The sequence below is a fragment of the Vespa velutina genome, chromosome 1 (genome assembly GCF_912470025.1).
Source record: "Vespa velutina chromosome 1, iVesVel2.1, whole genome shotgun sequence".
Taxonomy (NCBI): Eukaryota; Metazoa; Arthropoda; class Insecta; order Hymenoptera; family Vespidae; genus Vespa; species Vespa velutina.
In genome coordinates, this window is record NC_062188.1 from 8,897,304 (window position 1) to 8,918,712 (window position 21,409).

The 21,409-nt window shown below is 30.9% G+C and overlaps 2 protein-coding genes and 1 long non-coding RNA gene across 6 annotated transcripts; 2 read left to right on the top strand and 1 right to left on the bottom strand.

The window, feature by feature from the left end:
* The first annotated feature begins 416 nt into the window (after positions 1-416).
* Positions 417-4,593, top strand: LOC124951767 (charged multivesicular body protein 6). Of its 2 annotated transcripts, XM_047500643.1 has the most exons (5): positions 417-546; positions 604-694; positions 770-879; positions 951-1,357; positions 1,451-4,593. In XM_047500643.1, the coding sequence occupies exons 2-5, from the start codon at positions 629-631 to the stop codon at positions 1,495-1,497; spliced, it is 630 nt and encodes a 209-aa protein (XP_047356599.1). In that variant the 5' UTR covers positions 417-546; positions 604-628; the 3' UTR covers positions 1,498-4,593. The 2 variants fall into 2 exon arrangements, with proteins under 2 accessions (XP_047356599.1, XP_047356589.1); XM_047500633.1 differs by having other exon boundaries at positions 484-694.
* A 4,588-nt stretch (positions 4,594-9,181) lies between these two features.
* Positions 9,182-21,310, top strand: LOC124951776. 2 transcript variants are annotated; one of them, XM_047500665.1, is made up of 4 exons: positions 9,182-9,654; positions 18,312-18,562; positions 20,441-20,688; positions 20,875-21,310. In XM_047500665.1, exons 2-4 carry the CDS (start codon positions 18,314-18,316, stop codon positions 20,876-20,878), a joined length of 501 nt encoding a protein of 166 aa, XP_047356621.1. In that variant the 5' UTR covers positions 9,182-9,654; positions 18,312-18,313; the 3' UTR covers positions 20,879-21,310. The 2 variants fall into 2 exon arrangements, with proteins under 2 accessions (XP_047356621.1, XP_047356612.1); XM_047500656.1 differs by lacking the exon at positions 9,182-9,654 and adding an exon at positions 17,479-17,618.
* On the bottom strand, positions 14,171-17,921 carry LOC124951800. 2 transcript variants are annotated; one of them, XR_007101717.1, is made up of 3 exons: positions 17,456-17,921; positions 16,453-17,298; positions 14,171-16,252 (listed from the first exon to the last, which is right to left on the bottom strand). It is a non-coding gene; the product is annotated as an uncharacterized LOC124951800 (long non-coding RNA). The 2 variants fall into 2 exon arrangements; XR_007101716.1 differs by having other exon boundaries at positions 16,453-16,973; positions 17,069-17,921.
* Positions 21,311-21,409: the final 99 nt, after the last annotated feature.

A 21,409-nucleotide genomic window follows, 5' to 3' on the forward strand; every position in this document is an offset into this window, starting at 1 on the left:
ATTATTATTATTGTTATTGTTATTATCATAATTATTATTATTAAATCATCATCACTTTCATCATCATTATTATTATTGCTATTATTATTGTCATTATTATCATCATCATCACCATCATCATTATTATTATTACTATGATAATATTAATATATAAGAGAAGGTTCACAACGTGCCGTGTGTATGTGGGAATAAAATATATAATATAATGGACATTGTTCAATTCAATTTATCGTGTCTGTTTATTTTTTCCCTTTCTATAGTAGACATAATAGAATAATATTTTATATTTACATTTTTGCATTTCATTCATTTTGATTTTTTATTTCTCCAAATAATTATATAAAGTATAATTTATATAAAAAGATAGTATAATATTAGTGTATAATTCACGAATAATATACTCTTTCATTTCTAATATAACCATGTTCGTATTTAGCGCCATTGAAGCAACTTCAAGTTGATATCTCGAATCTCGATTAACTAAAATGGCACCGCGTAGGTTTCTTCGTGTAATGTCAATGGAATGCATTCTTGTGATTATTGAAGGTAATGAATGATAGGGGCACGATTTTATTATACATATTACATGTTGATTTTATTTAGAAAATTAAAAAAGAAGAACGACGAGATGGGCATATTTTTCACTAAGAAGAAACCACAGAGTCGCATTACCGAACAAGACAAGGCTATCTTGGTAGGCATCACCTGTCAGATTAATCTAACCTTTTCCTTTCATTGGAAATGTTGTTATGCTTATGATGTTTTATAGCAATTGAAACAAACTAGAGACAAAATCAAACAATATCAACGTCGAATCGAACAAACTCTTGAGAAGGAACGACTTCTAGCTAAAAAACTTATACAAAATGGACAGAAAGAGTAAGTGTTTCAATCTTAATAATAATGTTTATTCAGAATTTATTGCATTATCATATTTGAAATTATTATAGCCGGGCTTTATTATTGCTGCGTAAAAAAAAATTCCAAGAGCAAATTCTGTCAAAGATCGATGGTCAGCTAGAAAATCTAGAAATTATGGTACATGATATAGAATTTGCCCAAATAGAAATTAAAATTGTTGATGGCCTAAAAGAAGGAAATGCTGCTTTGAAGAAGTTGCATGACATTTTTTCTATTGATGAAATCGAGAAGGTTATGGATGAAACAAGGGAAGGCATTGAAAAACAAAGAGAATTGGATGAAATATTATCTGGTGAACTTACGCAAGAAGATGAAGCAGAAGTAGAGGCAGAATTGGATGTTCTATTGAGTGCAGAAATAAAAGAAGCTGCACCAGAAATACCAGATGAAATAACATTGCCAGAAGTACCGACAAACTTACCAGAAAGGAGGAAAGGTATTTTGTTACTTTTGTTAACATATAGAACATTGAATATTTATACTAAACCAATATATACATATATATATTTGATTCTTTTTATACCAACAGAACGCGTAAAGGAAAAAATGCAAGAAGCAATTGCTTTAGAAGCGTGAAAGACAAATGAGTAAAACTTCGACTACTTCAAAACTATGCAAAAATTCTTTGTACATATGTACAGTGTATAATGTTAAGATGTTAATTATAAAGTCAATAACATTTAATTGAAAACTAAAGTTGCTTCTATTGTATCTTTTAAATGACATAATCTATTATTGTGGAAAATACAATATTAGTAAATAAACTGTGTGGTGTTTTAAAAAATAAGATAATAATTGATAAAATTACATAACTTTTTACATATAAAATAGTTTAATTACAGGTATGTTAATTACACTTGCATATCCTTATAATTATGAGCTATACTTTGTTCTCAATTTTCTATTAAAAAATGTTTAGAAATAAATATATAATTACTAATTTCCGAAAAGAATAAATTCATTATCGTCGTTGTTTATGATTTCAACAGAATTCAATCTTTAAAGAATGTAATAACTTATGAAAGTGATTTAATATCCTATACATTTGTTTCTATGTTTCACGTGAGACTATTATATTAATAAATTTTTTAGAAACATTATTCATTTAATATTGTTCTTCTTTGATATGTTAAAGTATTGTGAGTAATTGTTTGTGATCTAGAGGATCGTAAATTAGTTTTTTATAAATTAAAATCATGTTCTGATCAAATTCAGAATATGATATATGAATACACTGTCCATATATATATAGTATATATTTAAAAATTTATAATTATTTGTAGATTAAGTAAAATTAAGTTAAGTGATCTAAGAAGCAGGAACAATATGTTATTCGAATCCCTGCATCTAAAATATTAGTACGTAGTAAAATATTTTTATACACAATACGTTTTAAAAATTTATATACAAAAATTATCTGCCAAATTATTATTTACTTAATTCAATTATTACAACCAATATGTATTTTTTTCGTATACTTCATACGTGTACGAATTTATATCGTTTATTAGATAATATGAATATTACGATATTTCAAATGATGTCACAACTTGCTAAGAATTGACCTGTGTCTTTCCCTCTAATCTACATAATTAGGGAGATATTGATATTTTACGTGTTAGCTCGCCTCCGCCATATTTTACGACGTTTCATACGATGTATTATAATCAATTTAAATTGAACTCGAAGTTTTTCAGATTGTAAAGAAAAAATTAAAATTAAAAAAGAAATATCGTTCCAATGTTTAATTCGAGTATATTTGTCATATTAAAAGATATGATTAATTTCAATCGATGCAATTATTGATCATTTATGAATATGATTGTAAGCTATAGCTATCGAGCGCCACTCACCCATGGTAATATACAAGTGACAATACGTAAAAGATAGTAATAGATAAGAAACCACTTCGTAAAGTCGACGTACGTTAATTGCCTCGACAAAAAAAATTGTTTTAATAAACGCTTCCATTTCACAGAATTTTTCCACTTGTCTTTACGCATTTAGAAAAATTTTTACATGATTCAAAGGCTAATACGCGTTATTCTTAATTATGAAAAGATGTTAAATACGAAATAAAAGGAAACATTCCAAATTACATGGTAGATGACCCTGAGGAAAATTCGAGTATGTATACCAACAATATAAAGAAACAACCGAGATCGACTATATACGTACATACATCATACGTATTTGCCAACGTGCTATTTGCACTGTGATAATCCATCTGCGAAATAATACTTGCATGAAAACCAGTCGTTTTCTCTTTTCTTCTCTTTAGGAACTATGAACCTGTTAAAATACACGATGTCATTCACCCTCTTCAATCGACTCACGTTAATGTATATTGAGGCATTTTTAAATACTTATCATCTCAATTGATTAATGAACGAAAAAAATACATTTTCGATCAAATGTATATATGTATATATATATATATGTAATTGTCTTCAAGGAAATATGAATCTTCCGTGCGAAACGTGATGTCTTGAATAACATTGATATTCCTAACTCGTCGGATGACTAATTAGAATTACAATGGGCACAGAGGTGTGTAGATAATCGACCATGCGTATGCGATTGCTTTACCATCGTCGAAAATAGCTTCAATTAGATAGATTCAACGAGGAAAAATCACGAATTTTCTTCGTACCGAGTACATACAAATATAAGCAGATCGATTAGATGTTTCACTGTTCTTCCAATTTTATTTTTTCGTATACGAATTATCATAAAAGAATGGATATTTGAAGTGTTCGAAAAAGACTTTAATTAGATTGTATCGATAAGCAGTAAAAAAGCAAAAAATGTTGTTTCTGACAAATTATGTAATCATGATCATTTAAGAATCGATAGTTTTCTGTAAACTATGTTAGTAAGCAGATACAGGAAGAGAACGACTACTATCGTGATATATTTGAAACGACGTCATCTATACGGATCAGTAATTCCATATTTAAAACCGGGTGACCTTCGTACGTAAGAGAGACAGAGATGAAAAGAAGAACGAGTTGTGATGTTTTATTCTTCTTTTTATTTTCGTTCAATCGTTGTCGTCACGTATCTTGCGAGTAAGAAAGTTCCATACGGAAGTCTATTTCTATGAAATAAGAAAATCTATACTACAGTTAATCAGAACATTATGAATTTTTCGAAGGAAAAAAAATTATAAGATAAATCAAAATTAATTTTATTGCTTTGATATTGTGTGTTATATACGTTAACAAAAATTGAATCGTAGATACTTACATTTTTTGCAATCATAGCCGGGTTTTTAAAGATTTAATGTACATTCGACGAATCGCATTAAAACTTCCAATAAACCGCAACGACGTCACACAGATAAATAGCTTATTAGTCATTAATAGCTAAAGTCAGACGAAGCCAGCGTGTTTTGTGACTTTTATTGTGGTGGAATTTCTACTGACAAATAATATTATTTATATCGTAGTTCATACAATGGAAAGGTTGTAAAATATTTATTACTTCCGGCTTTTCTTTTTTTCCAGATTCGTGTACACACATTAGTTGATACTTGTTATCTTTAAAAATTTTTATAGAGAAATTTCATTTAACGAAAAATTCTCGAATAAAATAACGGGTTAATCGAAAACATAACTCAATCAATTAATGAATCAGATTCTCCTATTATAATTAATATGACGTCGTCATCAAAACATCGATGAACTTAAGCTTATCGGTATTAGTCAATATATATAATGATGCAATAAATCTTGCATGATGAAATATGATTTAAAGATTCACTTCCATTACCAGCAATTATTTTTACGTCATATTAATCTAATTAAATATTTTTTTACTACATCTAGTAAAACATTCTTAAAACTCATTCCTATAAGAACGATTGTAAATCATGTAATTCGATTTGGTCGAACAGAAATGACGACGTTTCAAAACCGGAACATTGATTTATATTCGATTGGTCTTTATCACAGTATTATGAAGAATTTTATTAAGAATTTGTACCATGCATATTAACATGTTGACTGCCATAGTACTTTTGAGGATTCCGGTGTAAAAAGCCAATTTAATTTAAACTAGTATAATAAACTACGAGATAATTCGTAGTTGGTGTCCTAGGCAATAACGCAAACGAGTTATCTCGTTGTTAGCAATCAATGTATTAATGATTTCATCGTCACACTAGAGATTTAGACATTATTCTTTTCAAGACTATTCAAGCTAGACCTTTCGTATAATATTGCATTTATAGTTAACCTATATACGTACGTAATAATGGAATAATAAATCTTTTTAAAAAGGATCAAGAAAGATTATAACGATATCAAATTTCAGCATATATTACATTAAGAATTTGGAAATGTATAAATACATATTTAACTTTTTTCTTTTGGATATTCATGCATTTTGACGTATCGAAAGGTGTGTCTTGCTACGCTATTGGATCGCTTCAAAGATGTAATTTAAACTAGATGGAAAAAAATTAACAGTATAATGCGACTAATTACACACTAATTCATAAAATAACTGAATCCAGTATAATCAAATTGAATGGTATGTTAATCGGAGTTTCTTGGATATTTTAATGATTAATTCATGGTTTCTTGAATACATCGACGTACGTCTTTCAAATTCTTTTTATCACTGTTCGATATAGGATTAGTTATGGATTAATTATTGCTTTAAATATATATTCGATTGTTTCGACTGTGACTATTATTTAATACACACCTGGAAATGATACCTTATTAACAAAGGGTTTTTTTTACTTTTGTGTATTTTTCTTTTTGTATAGAAATAATGTGGATAAACTGAATTAAATAAATGAAACGCGATTAAGAAACCCGTAGTCAAAAACTATTATATTTTTTTTAGATATTTCATTATATTTTTCAGATACTTACGATGATTGCGTAATATAATTTAAGAGAAATACGTTAATAAAACAATAAGAGAAAAGAAAAAAGGAATATGCTTTTGGAAATGTGACGAGAGTAATTAAGTAATAATAATTATTTTTAGACATAAGTTATCGATTTTAAATAACTCCAAACATGATATTTTCAAAGATTATTGCTATTTTAGGAAAAAATTATCGAGATAATAACGCGTACCTCGAAATTTTCGCTGACGATCAAACATGATGATATCCGTCTGATAAAGTGTTTATACCTGCTTGCTCGCTTTAATCATCTTTTCTTGGCTGATAAAATCGAAAATCGACACTGGCAATATACATCAAGATCGAAAACAATTGCGAGTGGAATTCGGTGAAAAAAGAAAGAGAAAAAAAGATATATCACAAATCTCGATTTTTTTTTCTTGTCTCATCTTATTAAACACCCACATGTCACGCGTACCATCGTAAGAAATGCAAACGTTGCGAAATATTTAAAATTCAATGTTTTCAACAAGTATTCGGCATCGCATTTTGCTGGATCTTCTTTCTTTCTTACAAACAGATATCGATAAGCTTGTTTTCGCTTTAACGTCTTATTTTCATTAGAAATAACGATTATTATCACTCAAAATCTTGACGTCTCTCTAACGTGCGAATTAGACAATCACGTACTCGTGTTTAATACTTCCGAGGATAAGACGCTATAAGTATCAACAACAAAGAATCGCTTGGCGCTTGGGGAGAAGAAAACTGTAGTTATTTTATCCTCCATGTGTTATCCAGATTGAAATCCATGTAAATTTCGATATTTACATTTCGTATCGATTATACAATTACGTCGAATATTTTTTACAAAAGAATATAGGGATGCTAATTGATAATATCTATAGATTTTGAAAACTTGTTTAGTTTTGTGAAGCATACGTGAGTTTCTATACACGACTTCAATCTAATAAAATCTTCGCGAACGTGTTAATATACACGTACACGTAATTACACGTATACAGGATACAAAGTGAGAGGCGCGCATTTGCATGTACCGTTTCACCTCCATTGCGGCCTTGAACGGTAATGCGCGAAAACGTCGTGGGAGATGACTTTTAGCACGATTCTCTCTTTTTATTTCTTCTTCTTCTTTCTTATCTTCTTCCTCTCAAAGTAATTTTCTCTAAAAAAAACAGATCTCTCTCTCTCTCTCTCTCTCTCTCTCTCTCTCTCTCTGTTTCTCTCTCTCTCTCTCTGTTTCTCTCTCTCTCTCTCTCTCTCTCTTTCTCTCTCTCTCTCTTTTTCTCTTTTTCTCTCTATTTCTCTCTTTATTCATAGAAAAAGAAAGAAAAGAGAATCTGTTATGTATTTGTCGCAAAAAAAGACTTCCATTCTGATTCTTTGTTTTGTTCTTGTTTCTTGAAGTGAGCTCTCTCTTATTCTGAGCACGTTTGTAAGTGATCTTCTTTTTTTGCATATAAGCCCGATGTCGTCTTGAGAGTATACCTGTCTCTTCTCTTCTACAATATTGAACTCTGTTATTAACGTAACGACAGATTTCTATGACTCAGAGAAAAATATGTACTTATGGATATATATATTAAATATCACGTACTTTATACAGAAGGCGTTTTGTATACAGAAACGTTAATTGTACCATTGGCCGAAAAACATTCTACGTACTATTAAACAAGATCGTTACTCTATCTTTCTTTCTTTCCCTTTTTGTTTTTCTGTTCTATGCACCCGCACACGTGCACACTTACACATACGTATTCTTTTCGATTATATTTTTTTAAAACATCTAAGAAAAACTTCAACATATAAGCGCTTATTTGGAAACGTGTATGAGACTATTCATTATCCTTTGTATTAAGTCAATCTTCTTCGTCGTGCGTTAATTTTGGTAATTCTATCGGTAATTTTGTTTTTTCGTACAAAGTTAACAAGCGCGAGGAAACTTCTTATTTTCCTCCACGATTTTTTTATTGACGTCTCGAATTGATAATAACAAGAATATCCGATGATGATGAGGATTTCAAAATTATTTCTCTGTAGACCATTATTGAAAATTGTTTTTTTTTTCTTTGACTAATATACGTTGAAGTAGTAGTCAATAGTATTTTCTTATCGTTTCTTAATTTTTATGGATTTGAGAAGAATGATTTTTAGAAAATTATTTGTGTGTACAAGCGATTAGTTGATCAATTTTCATTGGTCCCTTTAAAAATATTGTGATGATTTTCTTTTTTTTGAATTTTGATAAAATGCAACCTTCTCACGTGTTGTAAATAGCGTTAATTATTTTTTTTTTTTTTTTATATTGGAACTAACAATTAAGGAATTATATGCAACAGACTTTGCGTGTCATGTTATTTCCTATGACTTTGTCTATAATGGATTCATGTCGAAGAGTACGTATGGATGTGGTATCGATAATGATCGAGAATTAATTTGTATAATCGTTAAGAGAATTATATACAAGGTATAACAACATTGTAATATTACGATATTTTACATGTAATCGTTTCAATGCATAGAAATATTAGTGATTGTACTATAATATGAAGAGAATATTAATTCTGTATGAAATATAGTAAGAAAAATAATCTCTCTTGTGATAAACTGAAAACAGAAAACGTTTTCAGGTGCAACAAAAAAGACTTGTGCGATTCGTTATCACAACTGCGACTAATCAATACGTTTTGTTTAATTTTCGCAACAACGTAATCGATATAAAACAACATTATGTCTTTTAATCTGCCAACTTCGTATATTCCTTATCATGATTGTCGTATTGCTGGTCTCTTGAAGGGGAATCAACTCCGTCACAATTTGAGACAGACAGATCAATAAAATTGGAATAGGATAAAATTTTCATGGTTGACGAAATTGCTACTTTTTTTTATATTCCTATAGGTAATTATGAGAGAGTATGTGTTATTGTTGACGCAAATCGTTATTAATGATATAAAACAATAATCATGGTTTATACCGTTATATGTACAATAATATTTTGTATTTGGATAATGAATGATGAATTTCTTGATTTATACAACTTATATGATAAATAATGTCTTCACGATAAACTTATATGATAAATAATGTCACATACAGTATATGAATATGTAATATAAATATAGTAATAGATATACATATTTATGATAAATATATTCGTATTAAACGTTCTATTTTGTGCGTTAACAAACGATAAGAATGTTATCGTAGTTGGTTGATTACACTCGAGCAGGAAAAATAAAAGTGTAACTCGTATCTAAGTACAAACGCAGTCTTTTAATTACAAAGAATGAATTTCCACGAACTTAAAAATATTATAGTTAATATTTTAGTATATAAGAATAATATTATAGTATATAAGAATTCGTTCATTGTACGACGATTCACAACGAGCGATAAAATTGCGACGAGGAGAGTAGATCGAATTTTAAAGTTAGGTGCAAAACGTCACGTTCGTGATGTTTTTATCGCTTCGATTTGGCTCGTACTTGACTCGAGCAGTAAGTGGGAAGCATAGGTTGGACAGTGAGCGCGAACGAGTACGGCTTCAGTTTGCGCCGAGTCCTCAACATGGGAGTTGTGCTCTTTTGATGCGTTCTTGCAATAGAAAGGAGCCTTTTCCTTTTTATTACTTACTAAGCGCGTCTTTACTCCGCGTTTTCATGTTTTTGGATTTCTCTTTATTATTAATGTACAGAAGAGAAACAAGAACCGATTAAGATAATAAAGTAGCAGATTCAGTGATTTATAAAGAAATAATTAAACAGTGTATACAGTGTATAAAGTTATTTCTACAATTTCTTCTTTCATCATCATACTGCCACGACCAAACGTTATTTTCAGTTCAGGTAACCATGAACGACATTTTAGTTTTTTCTCCTTGTCTTTCCTTACTTTCCCATTTTCTCTCTCTCTCTCTCTCTCTCTCTCTCTTTCTCTCTTTCTCTCTTTTTCTCTCTTTCTCTCTTTCTTATATCCTTAATATACGTTTATTTGCATTCGGCCAACATTGCTATAGACATAATAATAAAATATTTACTTAATTTATCTTTTTTCTTTTTTACTTTGTTCTCTTTCTCTTTTCTCCTTCTACCTGATATGACCCTGACGACGATTCGGTTTAACCTTTATGCCAAATTTACGATAATTCTTTTTTATTGCTATTTATTCTGACAAATTCGAAAAGGTGAAGAACTCGAGTGAAGTCAATTACAATGAGGTCGTCCTGTCGTCTTTAACTCTCGGTTAGGGGCCTCTTGCACGTATCTTAACGGAAATTTACTTCGCACCGCCTACTTTCGAAACAAGATACAGATCTATCGCTCGTCGATCACGAAATTTATCATATCCGAGCGTTCATTATATGCAATATTAAAAAATTATCAGGCTGACTTTGGATCACTTATTGTTACCTTATTTTTTCCTTATAAGGTAATTATAGAGAATTTAATGAAGTTATATTTTTAATATCTAATTCTTCTATAATTTTAGATTTGTTATAATTAAATTTTCCCTTTAATTGCAAAAACTTTTATTTTTTTTTTTTAAATTAGAAAGGATATTCGATTTACAAGTAATACAAAATAAATAGAAAATTATATATTGAAGGTAATGTAAAAATCGAAAGTAATGATTAATCGAAAACTTAAACTTCGGGTATTCTCACACATTACATTTGAATCGATGTAAATTATGACCTTTTCGTGTATCGACACGTGCTGGGAAAATATTTCGCCTCTCTATACAACATACGTGATGTACTCTTTTATTTTTTCTCTCCTTTGCCGATGTTTCCTGAACTTCGTCGATGTAAGAAAACGATAAATATGTACTTCAATTAATTGCTTTAGCAGAAAAGCGTTTGAAGGAAAAACAAACGATAGGAAAACCTTATTATTTTCTTCATATATTTTCTTGTCGATGATTTTGCTGTTGAGTTTACAAGTCATTGCTAGGAATACCCATACAAATTACCGGTGCTGAACTTATGGTATTGACGTAACGGCATAACATATTTCTGCCGTTTATCTTCTTCGATCTGAATCATCGATGATCTTTTTATGAGAAGCGTTATGCCTTTCTTTCAAATTCATTGATTATTTAATATTCCGTTATACGAATCAGAAAAGTTTTACAGTTAACTTTCAAATGTATCCTCCTATAAGACAATTATGAGTGATCAACAATCGTGTTGATAAACACATATAGAAGTTATCGTTTGTCACGTCGTTCCTACATTTAATTTATTCACGATTCGTATACATAAATTCAAACGTATATTAGATGTTTTGATGGTTATGCTATAAGATAAATAAATGAAGATAGTTCGTTAAAGTTTGCGGATATTTATTAATCACATTCTAACGATTATCATTTTATTACTGTAACAATCTTGAATTTTAATCATAATGCAAAAGTTTTCTAAATTAGAAATTATATTCTTCGGAAGATGTTTTTCTAGAAAGCATACGAGTCATGGACTAACTCTTTCGAAGAAGTTGAGTCACCAATTCATTAACAAGTCATTACTATTATTAAAATCAAAAAACGGAAAGTTGCCTATTTCCAATACCTACTAATAAGCACTACTAATAAGTAGTATACCTACTAATAAGCACTTTTCAGTTGGATTTTTACAAAAAAAGAAAGAAAAAGAGAGATAAGCTCCTCTTATTACAGTTAAATAATTTCGAGAAAGTAACTTACGTATATTTTCTGTCACAGTACCATGATAAAGAGACAATGCCGATCTTAAGAGTGAGTTTAGTAAATTTAACAGGATTATCCTATACTTAGTAACACCGACGTAAAAGGCTATTCACTATTTCGTAATTCTTGCGCGAACGAGGCATGCGATAGCGGTATCATGTCATGTAGGTCACTAGTGAGATAAATAGCTTAACACTATAGGAATATTTCGTCAGAGTGAATTAAAAATGTGAAAAAGAGGTTTTATTGTTGTCATATTGTTTAAAGAGAAAAAAGGCAGAAACAGAGAGAGAGAGAGAGAGAGACAGAGAGAGAGAGAGAGAGAGAGAGAGAGAAAAGGGTAGAACATGAAAGAAACGAATATGTATAAAAAAAGGTGCTGCATACGACTCATTCGTATTAATTATATAAAATAATTATTGTATGTAATTGATACAAATAGTTTGCACGGGGATAGTTCGATTTTATCATTTGTCAATAGTTACTTGCTTATATATTCACTCATTGAAAAAATAAAAAAGGAAGAAAAAAATATAAAAATAAATAGAATAAAGTAAATGCATGATCACTTTCGCTTTTTTGTTCTTCTAAATACATCGTAATAATATGTTTGATAGAAACTTCAACGAAGTTACTTATTATCTGTTCTCGTGATAAAAGAGTCGATGAGATTACCTTTGCGGAAGTTTTAAGAACCTTGTGAATGGTAGATATCTTTCGATATACGATATTCAATCTGTACTCTAAACTTTTCTATAAATCTTTACTTTGATCATCATTAAGACACCGAACGTGTTTTGCAAGTTGTGAAATCGAGTAGGAAAAGCTGACGATTATTTTTACGTTTCCATGACGGCCATATCGTGTCAGGAATAGCGTATTTGATATATTACATTGTATTCTTCTCACTTTAACTTTGATCCTCCGAAGGTCGACACTGATAATGATGTATAAATTAAGGCGGTGTCCGACATGACGAGTTACTACTTTTAGACTTATCAAGATAACTATCCCCACTTTCGATATCGCTTAGATCTTTTTGTTAACAAAGATAAATACTTAACAGTGTTCTCAATCTTTCTTCACATATTAGATTCTAATTAAAACACTGGTGATCTTTAGATAAATGATTCCATTTGAACGTAAATTAAAATTATTCTCCTTTCTTCATTCATTGAATTTGCAATAAATAAAATTCTAATTTGTTTTTTATAGTAGAAGGAAATATGGTCTTCTCTTATATAGGGATATCTAAAAAAAGTAATCTGGTATTAGATCTTAAGAAGAATGTAATTAACGCAAATTGTAGCGTAAGTAATAGATAGATAATGCAACGTAATACATGAATCTTACAATGTCAGAGTTTTATTGTTGGTTGTACAGCAATATTATGCTAAGGGTCAAGAGGTTAATACGAAAACGATGTTGTTTTCTTTGGAACGTCGTGGTTTTCTTAAAGTTTCGTTGCGGTTTGACTATGAGCACAGATCTAAACTTTCAATCTATGGTAGAATTGAAAGAAAGATTAGAAAATCTTATCGTGCCGATCGATGAATCATAAAATCGATCAAAAAATCGAAACTTGGAAATGGAAAAAAAAAGAAAGAGAAAAAAACGAGCGTTGTTCGCTCTTTTATACACACAACTATAACTACATGTATTCATAATGTAGAATGCGATAATCCTTTATGATATCAATAGCATACATCTTTAACAGTTTCAACGATCATTAGATATTTACACGTTTCTCTCTTTCTTTTTCTTTTTCTTTTTCAAGGAAAAAAGAGTTAGATCGATAAACTTGCAAGTATACGAATGGAACATTGTGCACGTTGCTTTATGTTATTAGCGTGCACGCCGAATTCGTTGCATGGCAATGTAGTGCAATTATCTTCGCACGCACGGTGGATTTGTTTAAGCAGTGATATTCTTAGATTTCAATATATCGCTTTACGTCTTATACTATTCTCTTTATTTCTTTTGCCTGTTATGCAAAATAAGAAATAAATAGAATACTATAAAAGAGATATGTGTAAAATAAAATAAGAATTATGTAGAAATTATTTTTTATGATTATGTGATTTAATTCAATACGTTTAAAAAATTCACGATTTATCTTTTGAGTTCGTTATATATTTTTTAAATGAAATGATCGAAGTTACAGTTCTTCTTCGCATATAAAGTTTCTAAGGTTCTTTGCTTTTCTTACATCGCCGGCAGCTGCTCTTTGACGTTAAGGTGCGAAAGGAGGTGAAGGTTGGTAGCGTGTCACGCGTACAGTAACCGTGTAACACTTGCACTGTTGTCGTTCATGCAACGAGTATGAGAGTTCTCGTTTGAAAAGTACTACCAGGGAAATCGACGAACGATACGACGTATAAAAGACACGCACGTCTATATTATAAATATAGTGATAATACCCGGCATAGAGTCATGTGACTATCGTCGGTCGTTCAATAAAATATAAAACAAAGGTAAAGGAAAAGGAAGAAAGAAAGAAACAAAAATAGCATAAGTATGACACGATCGAATCTTTGTAGGTACTACAGTGGTCGAATATTAACTATAACTCTACTGTTGTAAGCTATAAAGCGTAAGCATTTTTTAGTTTTCCTTACACGTCAATGTCTAACGAGTATATAACACGATCAGCAATTTAACATAATCGGATGCTTAATTTTAAAAGAGAGTTACAGTAAATAGAAAATTGATTGATTTTTCGAGAAAATTATTATCAAATCATTTACTAGTCTAATTTGTAATTAGGAGTTTCCAAGTAAGTAAGTTAATCGATTTCCTTTCTCATTTGTCGTTTAGTATTTATAAACATCTAATTATTATATCTCAAAAGAGACGAAGAAACGTAGATACATGGATAATATGAAATATTATGAGAATCAATCGTACCATCAGATCATACCATTTTGAAAATTACTTTTCTATTTCCGTAAAAGCTATTTGCGTACGAGTCTAAGCGCTCTCGCTTCTCACGATGTCACGTTTCTATCGTTCGACACGTGAGTCGTAATGTGAACGAACGGATCTTCTTGAGAATATGAAACATCGAGTGGGACGTCTCGTAAGTTTTTTAATTGAAACCAATTCAATGTCTTCAGCGAAATATGAGTATATCTTTGTTCTTTTTTCTTTGATTTCATGAAAGAAATACTCATTACATCTAATTTCGACAAGCTATTATAAATATACATTGTTATTAAGCGATACATTTTTTTTATCAACATATTAATCAGGAAAATATGTTGATCAATAATCTGACGATTATATAACAATGATGCGTTTATTTTAGCTTTTTACAAATATAAATGGAAATATGTGGTTTTTGTACGATGTGTTCGTCAAACTGTTTGTTTTCTAATATTTCCTATTCGCTAAATTACACTGGAAATTTCGTACATATTCCTTATATCATTTTAACTGTCCCTGTAAATATTAAAGCAAATTAATATTTTATTTTACCCAAAGTACTTTGAAACGCTTGCTGTTAGGTTCCAACGAATGCTTATTGCTGCGAAATTTGAAACATAAACATTCGTGGTAGCCTAAGGCTTGAGCGAGTTCCGAGCTAAGTCGTGACTCTCTCCCTCGAACCATCAACTGGACCAGTACACAGAATTCGTCGTCATACGAGTTCATAAGAAAATTTATTCCTGTTGGAACTAACGATTTTGAAATTATTATTAAATACAAAATATGGACATATATGTGATGAACAAGGCTATAAATGATTTTTTTTTAACCATTATTGATTGTTTTAAGATTTAAGAATCTTACAACGTATATATTATTGTTTAAGTTAGTCAAAATGTAGTAGAACTGTAAAGTTTAATTTAGTCTTCAATTATTTACTATATATTTATATTATACTCCTGAATAAATACTTTCTATTGTTTTATTATTCATAAACAATTTAATTATTACTTGTATATTTTCCATTTTAGTTATCTTAGTGAACAATTTCTAAATGATCATGATATTTGAGGTAATTCGCTAACATACCTAGCATATTTAGGATGTTGTATGAGCAAGTCGGATTATTTTACCGATAAAGCGTTACAGCTATATATGTCGAGGTGGTGACTATTAGTTTACATTAACGTCATGAATGCGTGAGCTATTTCTATAACGGTATAGAATGGTATAGAAGCGTAGAAAATAACCGGACTTCGAAGATTTCTTATATGATCATAAGATTCAACATGAATAAAAGAATCTTGCTTTTTTGAAATAATAACAAACAAAATACTAATGAAATTTTTGATGAATAATCATAAAAAAAGTAACATAAAACTCTAAATAAGTATTAGTGCTAATCGAATAATATTAAGTCGGAACATCTAAAATCAAAAATAAGAGTACAAACGTTACGACGTGATAATTCCTAATTTTTTCTCTGGTCGATGCTTTAATATATACGAGGAAATTTTATTTATATCTTACGCATGTAAGTACGTATATGATCCATGAAACTGCAGTTTTCTTAAAGTATATTACTTTACAATTTTTTTACACAAATCATATTGACATTGCATCTCGGAAGAATCTAATCAAACTAAAATATCTGAGAAAAGAATTTTGAAATAAATAACAAGAAACAAAGCGGTAAAAGTGCGAACTGCTATAACCCTGCCAACCATTCGGATGTAAAGCAACTTCCTTCTTTTTTTCAAGTCATGCTATTATTTACAATTTAAACGAGTCATCAAATATACCAGTTATCTGTAAATTAAAGAAATCGTAAATTGTATTTTAATAGCGAATAAATGCTGAATAAACAAAAAAAAAATGCAATTTAAAGATTCTCAATATTATCAATTATCTCTTGATATCAGATTGAAGATCTCTAATGATGACGTTCGGTAGAGAACAAGAATTAAATTGACGAGAAAATATAATCTTTCGTTTATTCACTCGAATACCTGCGCTAGTCAATTAACTATTCCGTTCATACCAAGGAGGATCATTGACCGGTTTGAGTTACCTCGACTGAAATAGCGGCTCAAAGAGATGAGAGAAATAATGTCCATCTGAGACGACTCGTTTTACCACTAACGATAAGAGCACGTTTTCACTGATACGCACTGATATCAGTAATATCTCGCGCGCGGAACTTGCTCGACACTCACGGAACTCTTACGTAATAAACTACGACGACCTTTTGTCAATGATTAAAGTCTTCCCGTGATTTCATTAGATCGATATTTTTTTGAAATTTTATAAAAGAATGTAAAAGGAAACAAATCATAATATTCAAGTCAATTTATTATCAAATACATCGGCTAGCTCACTAAGAATATTTGAATACGTTAAATAAAACAATTGGAAGAGTATTCGCACATGCATATGTACGCATTGATTAAATAAAAAGCCTGATATCATATCTACTCGGTTTCACCTTGAACGCTATTTGCCATGAAATGTGCATGCTCTTAGAAAAGATCTATTGAATATTAAAAAGAAAAAATAACGATAAAGCGTAAATAAGACGTATGGCTTCTTGCAATTATTAATTGAAAAAATATGTTTTCCATTTACCGAGCTGGAGCGTTTGAGGATTAGTTATGTGACACGTGTTGAATCTCGTATCTCGTTGAAATGACATACATGTCACCAATCTCGCGCGTTCTCTGTCTTTTCGTTCTCTGCAATTGCAAAAATACTAATTGATTTTCTTCGAGTATTATATGCTCGACTCTCCTCTTTCGCGTTGCGATTTCGAAAGCAACTGCATTATTTTTGCTCTCGCTATCATTTCGCCAGTCATTCTGCAAACGTGTAAGAAGAATAGTTTTATGACAGATGAACACGTGCCGACTTGGGGACTTTACTCGTTCAAACTCGTTCTCGTGGAACTTGATAAAGATTTGAAAATACGCCTTATCTTTATGGTTTCTGTACCGTATGAGAGAATCGCGAGCCTACCTTATTCGCAAAATAGCGCAATGCTTATTTTGTTTCAATTATATTATCTTATATATACACACATGGTTGCGCGTGCGTCACTTCACTTCGCGGTCCGTAAAGAACCAAGCAATACAGTGATCCTAGTGATTTTGGATATACTGAGTCATGGATATCATCAATGGTATTATTTGTTTCTATTTATATGAGTAATGTGGATCTTCGTAAATATTCGTTAAACGTTCGTGAATTTTTTTTATATAATAGCATATTAAAAGTTTCTTGGGTATTTACATTTAATTTAGAACTTTTATAAAAGGCATTTACTTTCACAAATAATAATTCCATCTATCATAAACCTGTCAATGTATGAGTGTAATTTTTCATCGTGAAATATACACGATTACCAGTAGTAAAAATTTGATTACTTATCAAACCGAAGGCTGATAAAATAGGAAACGATTAATATCGATTGTGACTTTAATAACGACAAGACGACCTGCATTGACTCTACATTGAACGGCATATTAGTTCGTGTTCAGCCTACTTTGTATTAATCGACAACTATATATAGACTTTCATACCATAAAAGCATTGCGTGCCCTTCATATACTACGTGTTATTCAAGTTCTATCTGCCATTGTATTATGTCGCTTGAATTATTTCATATGTCTATCAAATCGTACGAGTCATCGTTAATAATAGGTTTATCATTTTATTGCAAATTATACGCTATAAAAGTTTTATATATATATATATATATATATAGGAATTAATAATAATAGTAATCATTCTCTTATCGAACTTTTTAATTTCAAGCTTCTATTATCAAGAAGACAACGTAATTAACTAAATATCTTTTTTTTCCATGTTTTAGTAATGTCTTTGGAGGATTCACGGCGTTCTCAACGACCGTACAGGTACGGTATGGTCCTTTTATGCGTCGGAGCTCTGATCAATTGGTTAGGACTCGCGGAAAATTATGTCGAACCAGTCCGATATGTTGGAGTCGCTTGCATAGTAGCAGGGGCACTTTTGATTTGTGCAGCGATGTGTTGCTGGTTACATGCGCCGCCAACTCGGACTACTACGCACGCGCAACATGCGAATCATCCGATTACGGCCCAGGTAATTTATTATTATTATGTGCGCAAAACTAACGATTTAATACTCGTTCTACTTTTAACATAAATAATTTGTGTAATCCGTTCTGTGGCTCCTGAATGTCGCGAATATCGGTTAGTATTTGAAAAGAAGAATAACGTTCTATTATAGCTTCTTTCGATAATCAGTAAAAGATATCGATCTACGTAGAAATGGACGTTATATATTTCCTTTTGAGTCAGATTTTATTGATAGAAAATTTATTCTCGTGGAATGGTAAGTAAGTGATAGATAAGACGAGTAGCAACTCGTAGTTAAAATGAGTCATCGATGATTTTTCATGTTGTATCGTCTTGTTCGACATGCTCGTACGCTTTTAAAGATTCAAAAATCTTAAGATCAATTCAGGTCATTCTCTCATTATTGAGATGCAAGGAGCAACGTACATTATTCTAAGAAGTTAAGAGAAATAATTCGTGTATCGTAAGAAATTAAAAGAAATAAATTTGCTACTTTGTATTTATTTCTACTTGCTGCAAGTAGAAATTCAAGAACTACTTTTAAAATCATTTTTCGATTCTTTCCGATGCTTGTCTGTTTATGTAAAAAAACTTTTCATGATAAGAAAAGAAACGTTAATTCGAATCTTAAACGATATATAATCTTTCACTGCGATGACAAGACTCAAAGTTATCAGTCGGCTGGCTTTATCTAACTCCTTTTTTTACAAGTAATTGGGAAAATCCTATCTTTCGTTCTTTATAAATTCAACTCTGTTGATTTTTGTTTAACGATAGTCTTCGTCATTTATAATATCCTATCTCGTAATCCAAGGTAAAATAGAAGGAAAAATTGCACGACTTTTTTATCGAATATAATCTAAAAGACAAAAGTTTCATGTAAAGTGCAACTCATTTCAGGTTTTTCCCTTTCTAAATCGTATTCTACGATTTCTATTTTACGTTCATCGCGAACTCTTAATACAAGAGAAGGAAAAACAGGAAGAATCTAACTATGAGATAGTCGACGTAGACAACGAAAGGAGGTCGTCTACTAGAACCGTCGTTAGGGACGGTTACTACTTTAGGGATATTCACCCGGAAGTATATATCTATAAAGCTATATTTTTATCGTTCGCCGTTCTTATAGATATGCCTGCCTACCTTTCTGTTCCCTGTGCAATAAAACGGATATAAATTTTATTTGCGGATGATAAACAAAAGAAGAAAGATTATATAGAATACCTTTTTTTGCACATTCTAGCGATTCATATTCTAACTCACTATTTGGAGAGAAAAAAACGAAAGATTTGGAAAAATTAAAAATTTGTAGTCATAGTTGACGCATCGCGAGATTTAAGTCGTTCACCCTGTATTTCCACTTAAAAGCGATTATGCAATTTTCTCCGAAGCTTTCATTATAGCTGCAAATAACCGGTCTATTCTGGTCGTTTGTGTCTCATGCGTCACCCTATACATATCTTGTCCGCCCTTTCGCGGCTTATATTCAGGCGGCTATAAAGTTTATAAAGAATACTTAACTCAGGTACGTAGATAGATATCTATAGACGACCTACGGACAAATATAAAGCGGCGGATACTTCCGGGTGAATATCCTTACGCTATTGAGTAACAGAAAATCGTCAAGTATCATTGGTAGTTATATGTCGTACACTGAACCATACTAGCTGTTTTTTTTTTTTTTTTTTTAATTCAATAGTCGAACGTCCCTAGTCTTGAAAATTCTATCTATAAAAAAATTTATATTATCTTCTTATATACACGTGATTGCGTTTAAATACAAAAAAAAAAAAAACGAGAGAAAGAAAAAAGTTCAATAAATTCTGTTAGATCAGAGATTCGTTTTATTGATGGTATTGATGAAATTTATTCGTTTTTACAGATTGACGATCCGATCCACGTGATCTCGATCGACGAACCATCCAGTGGTGCGAGACAAAAGCCACCGGACTACGAGGCTGTAACCGATGCGCCACCTAGTTATGATGATGCAATCAAATTGAATCCTGGTCATTTGATTAGGCTAAGCACGAGTAGTACGACAGCCTTATCAACAGAACATACGATACCGGGAACCGTTGAACTGGTTCCCGGTGAAACAGTGCGAACACCGCCACCACCATACGCGAGGTAATTTTTCTTAAATATCACTTTTGTTGTAAGTTGAAACTGAAATTAGGATTCATTTATCAAAGATCTTTTACTAAATATAAAATTGAGACATTTGTAATTGTTGCACTCGTCGATTCGTTTCTCAAGTTGGATCTACAAGTATGTTTTTTATCTTGTATCATCAACATAGTTTGTTTATTACAGGTGAAAGGTTTGGGGCAATCTATGGTGATTACGAAAAACAAGGTCTGCGGTACGCTGCAGCTTAGTAAAAGAGACTACCAAGAAGAAGTACAACAAGAGTCTTTTAAAATTCTTCATTATGTGAATGAAGAAGACATGTTGTACGTAATTGTCAATTTCTGCGAAAACTACCACAAAGGTGATCTTTCGAAAGAGATCAACGATTCGCATGAAAATAAATTAAAATTATGATCCTGTTGAGAAGAGACAAAATGAGATAATGGAAACAAAATGCAGAGTTTGATCTTTGCGGACTGATGTACCTACAAATGTATGACTTACTCTTGATGCGTCGTCGATCACGCGATCTGTCACCATGAATGTGACAGAATCCAAATTCGAATTTTTTTTCTTTTCTTTTAAAGAACGATTTAAATAAACAATGGAGATTATACGACTGGAGAAATTCTAACTATTTGTTCACAATACAACTGCCAATTTGTGATAATTATGAATTACGCCTGAATATCTACGAATGATTCTATGAAATTAGTAT

Excerpts from the sequence above, each read along its gene's own strand:
- LOC124951767 (XM_047500633.1), top strand. The coding sequence starts at position 554 with ATGATAGGGGCACGATTTTATTATACATATTACATGTTGATTTTATTT. Across the intron at positions 880-950 it reads ATACAAAATGGACAGAAAGA|CCGGGCTTTATTATTGCTGC; the intron begins GTAAGTGTTTCA and ends AAATTATTATAG. Across the intron at positions 1,358-1,450 it reads CTTACCAGAAAGGAGGAAAG|AACGCGTAAAGGAAAAAATG; the intron begins GTATTTTGTTAC and ends TTATACCAACAG.
- LOC124951776 (XM_047500656.1), top strand. Across the intron at positions 18,563-20,440 it reads ATCATCCGATTACGGCCCAG|ATTGACGATCCGATCCACGT; the intron begins GTAATTTATTAT and ends TCGTTTTTACAG.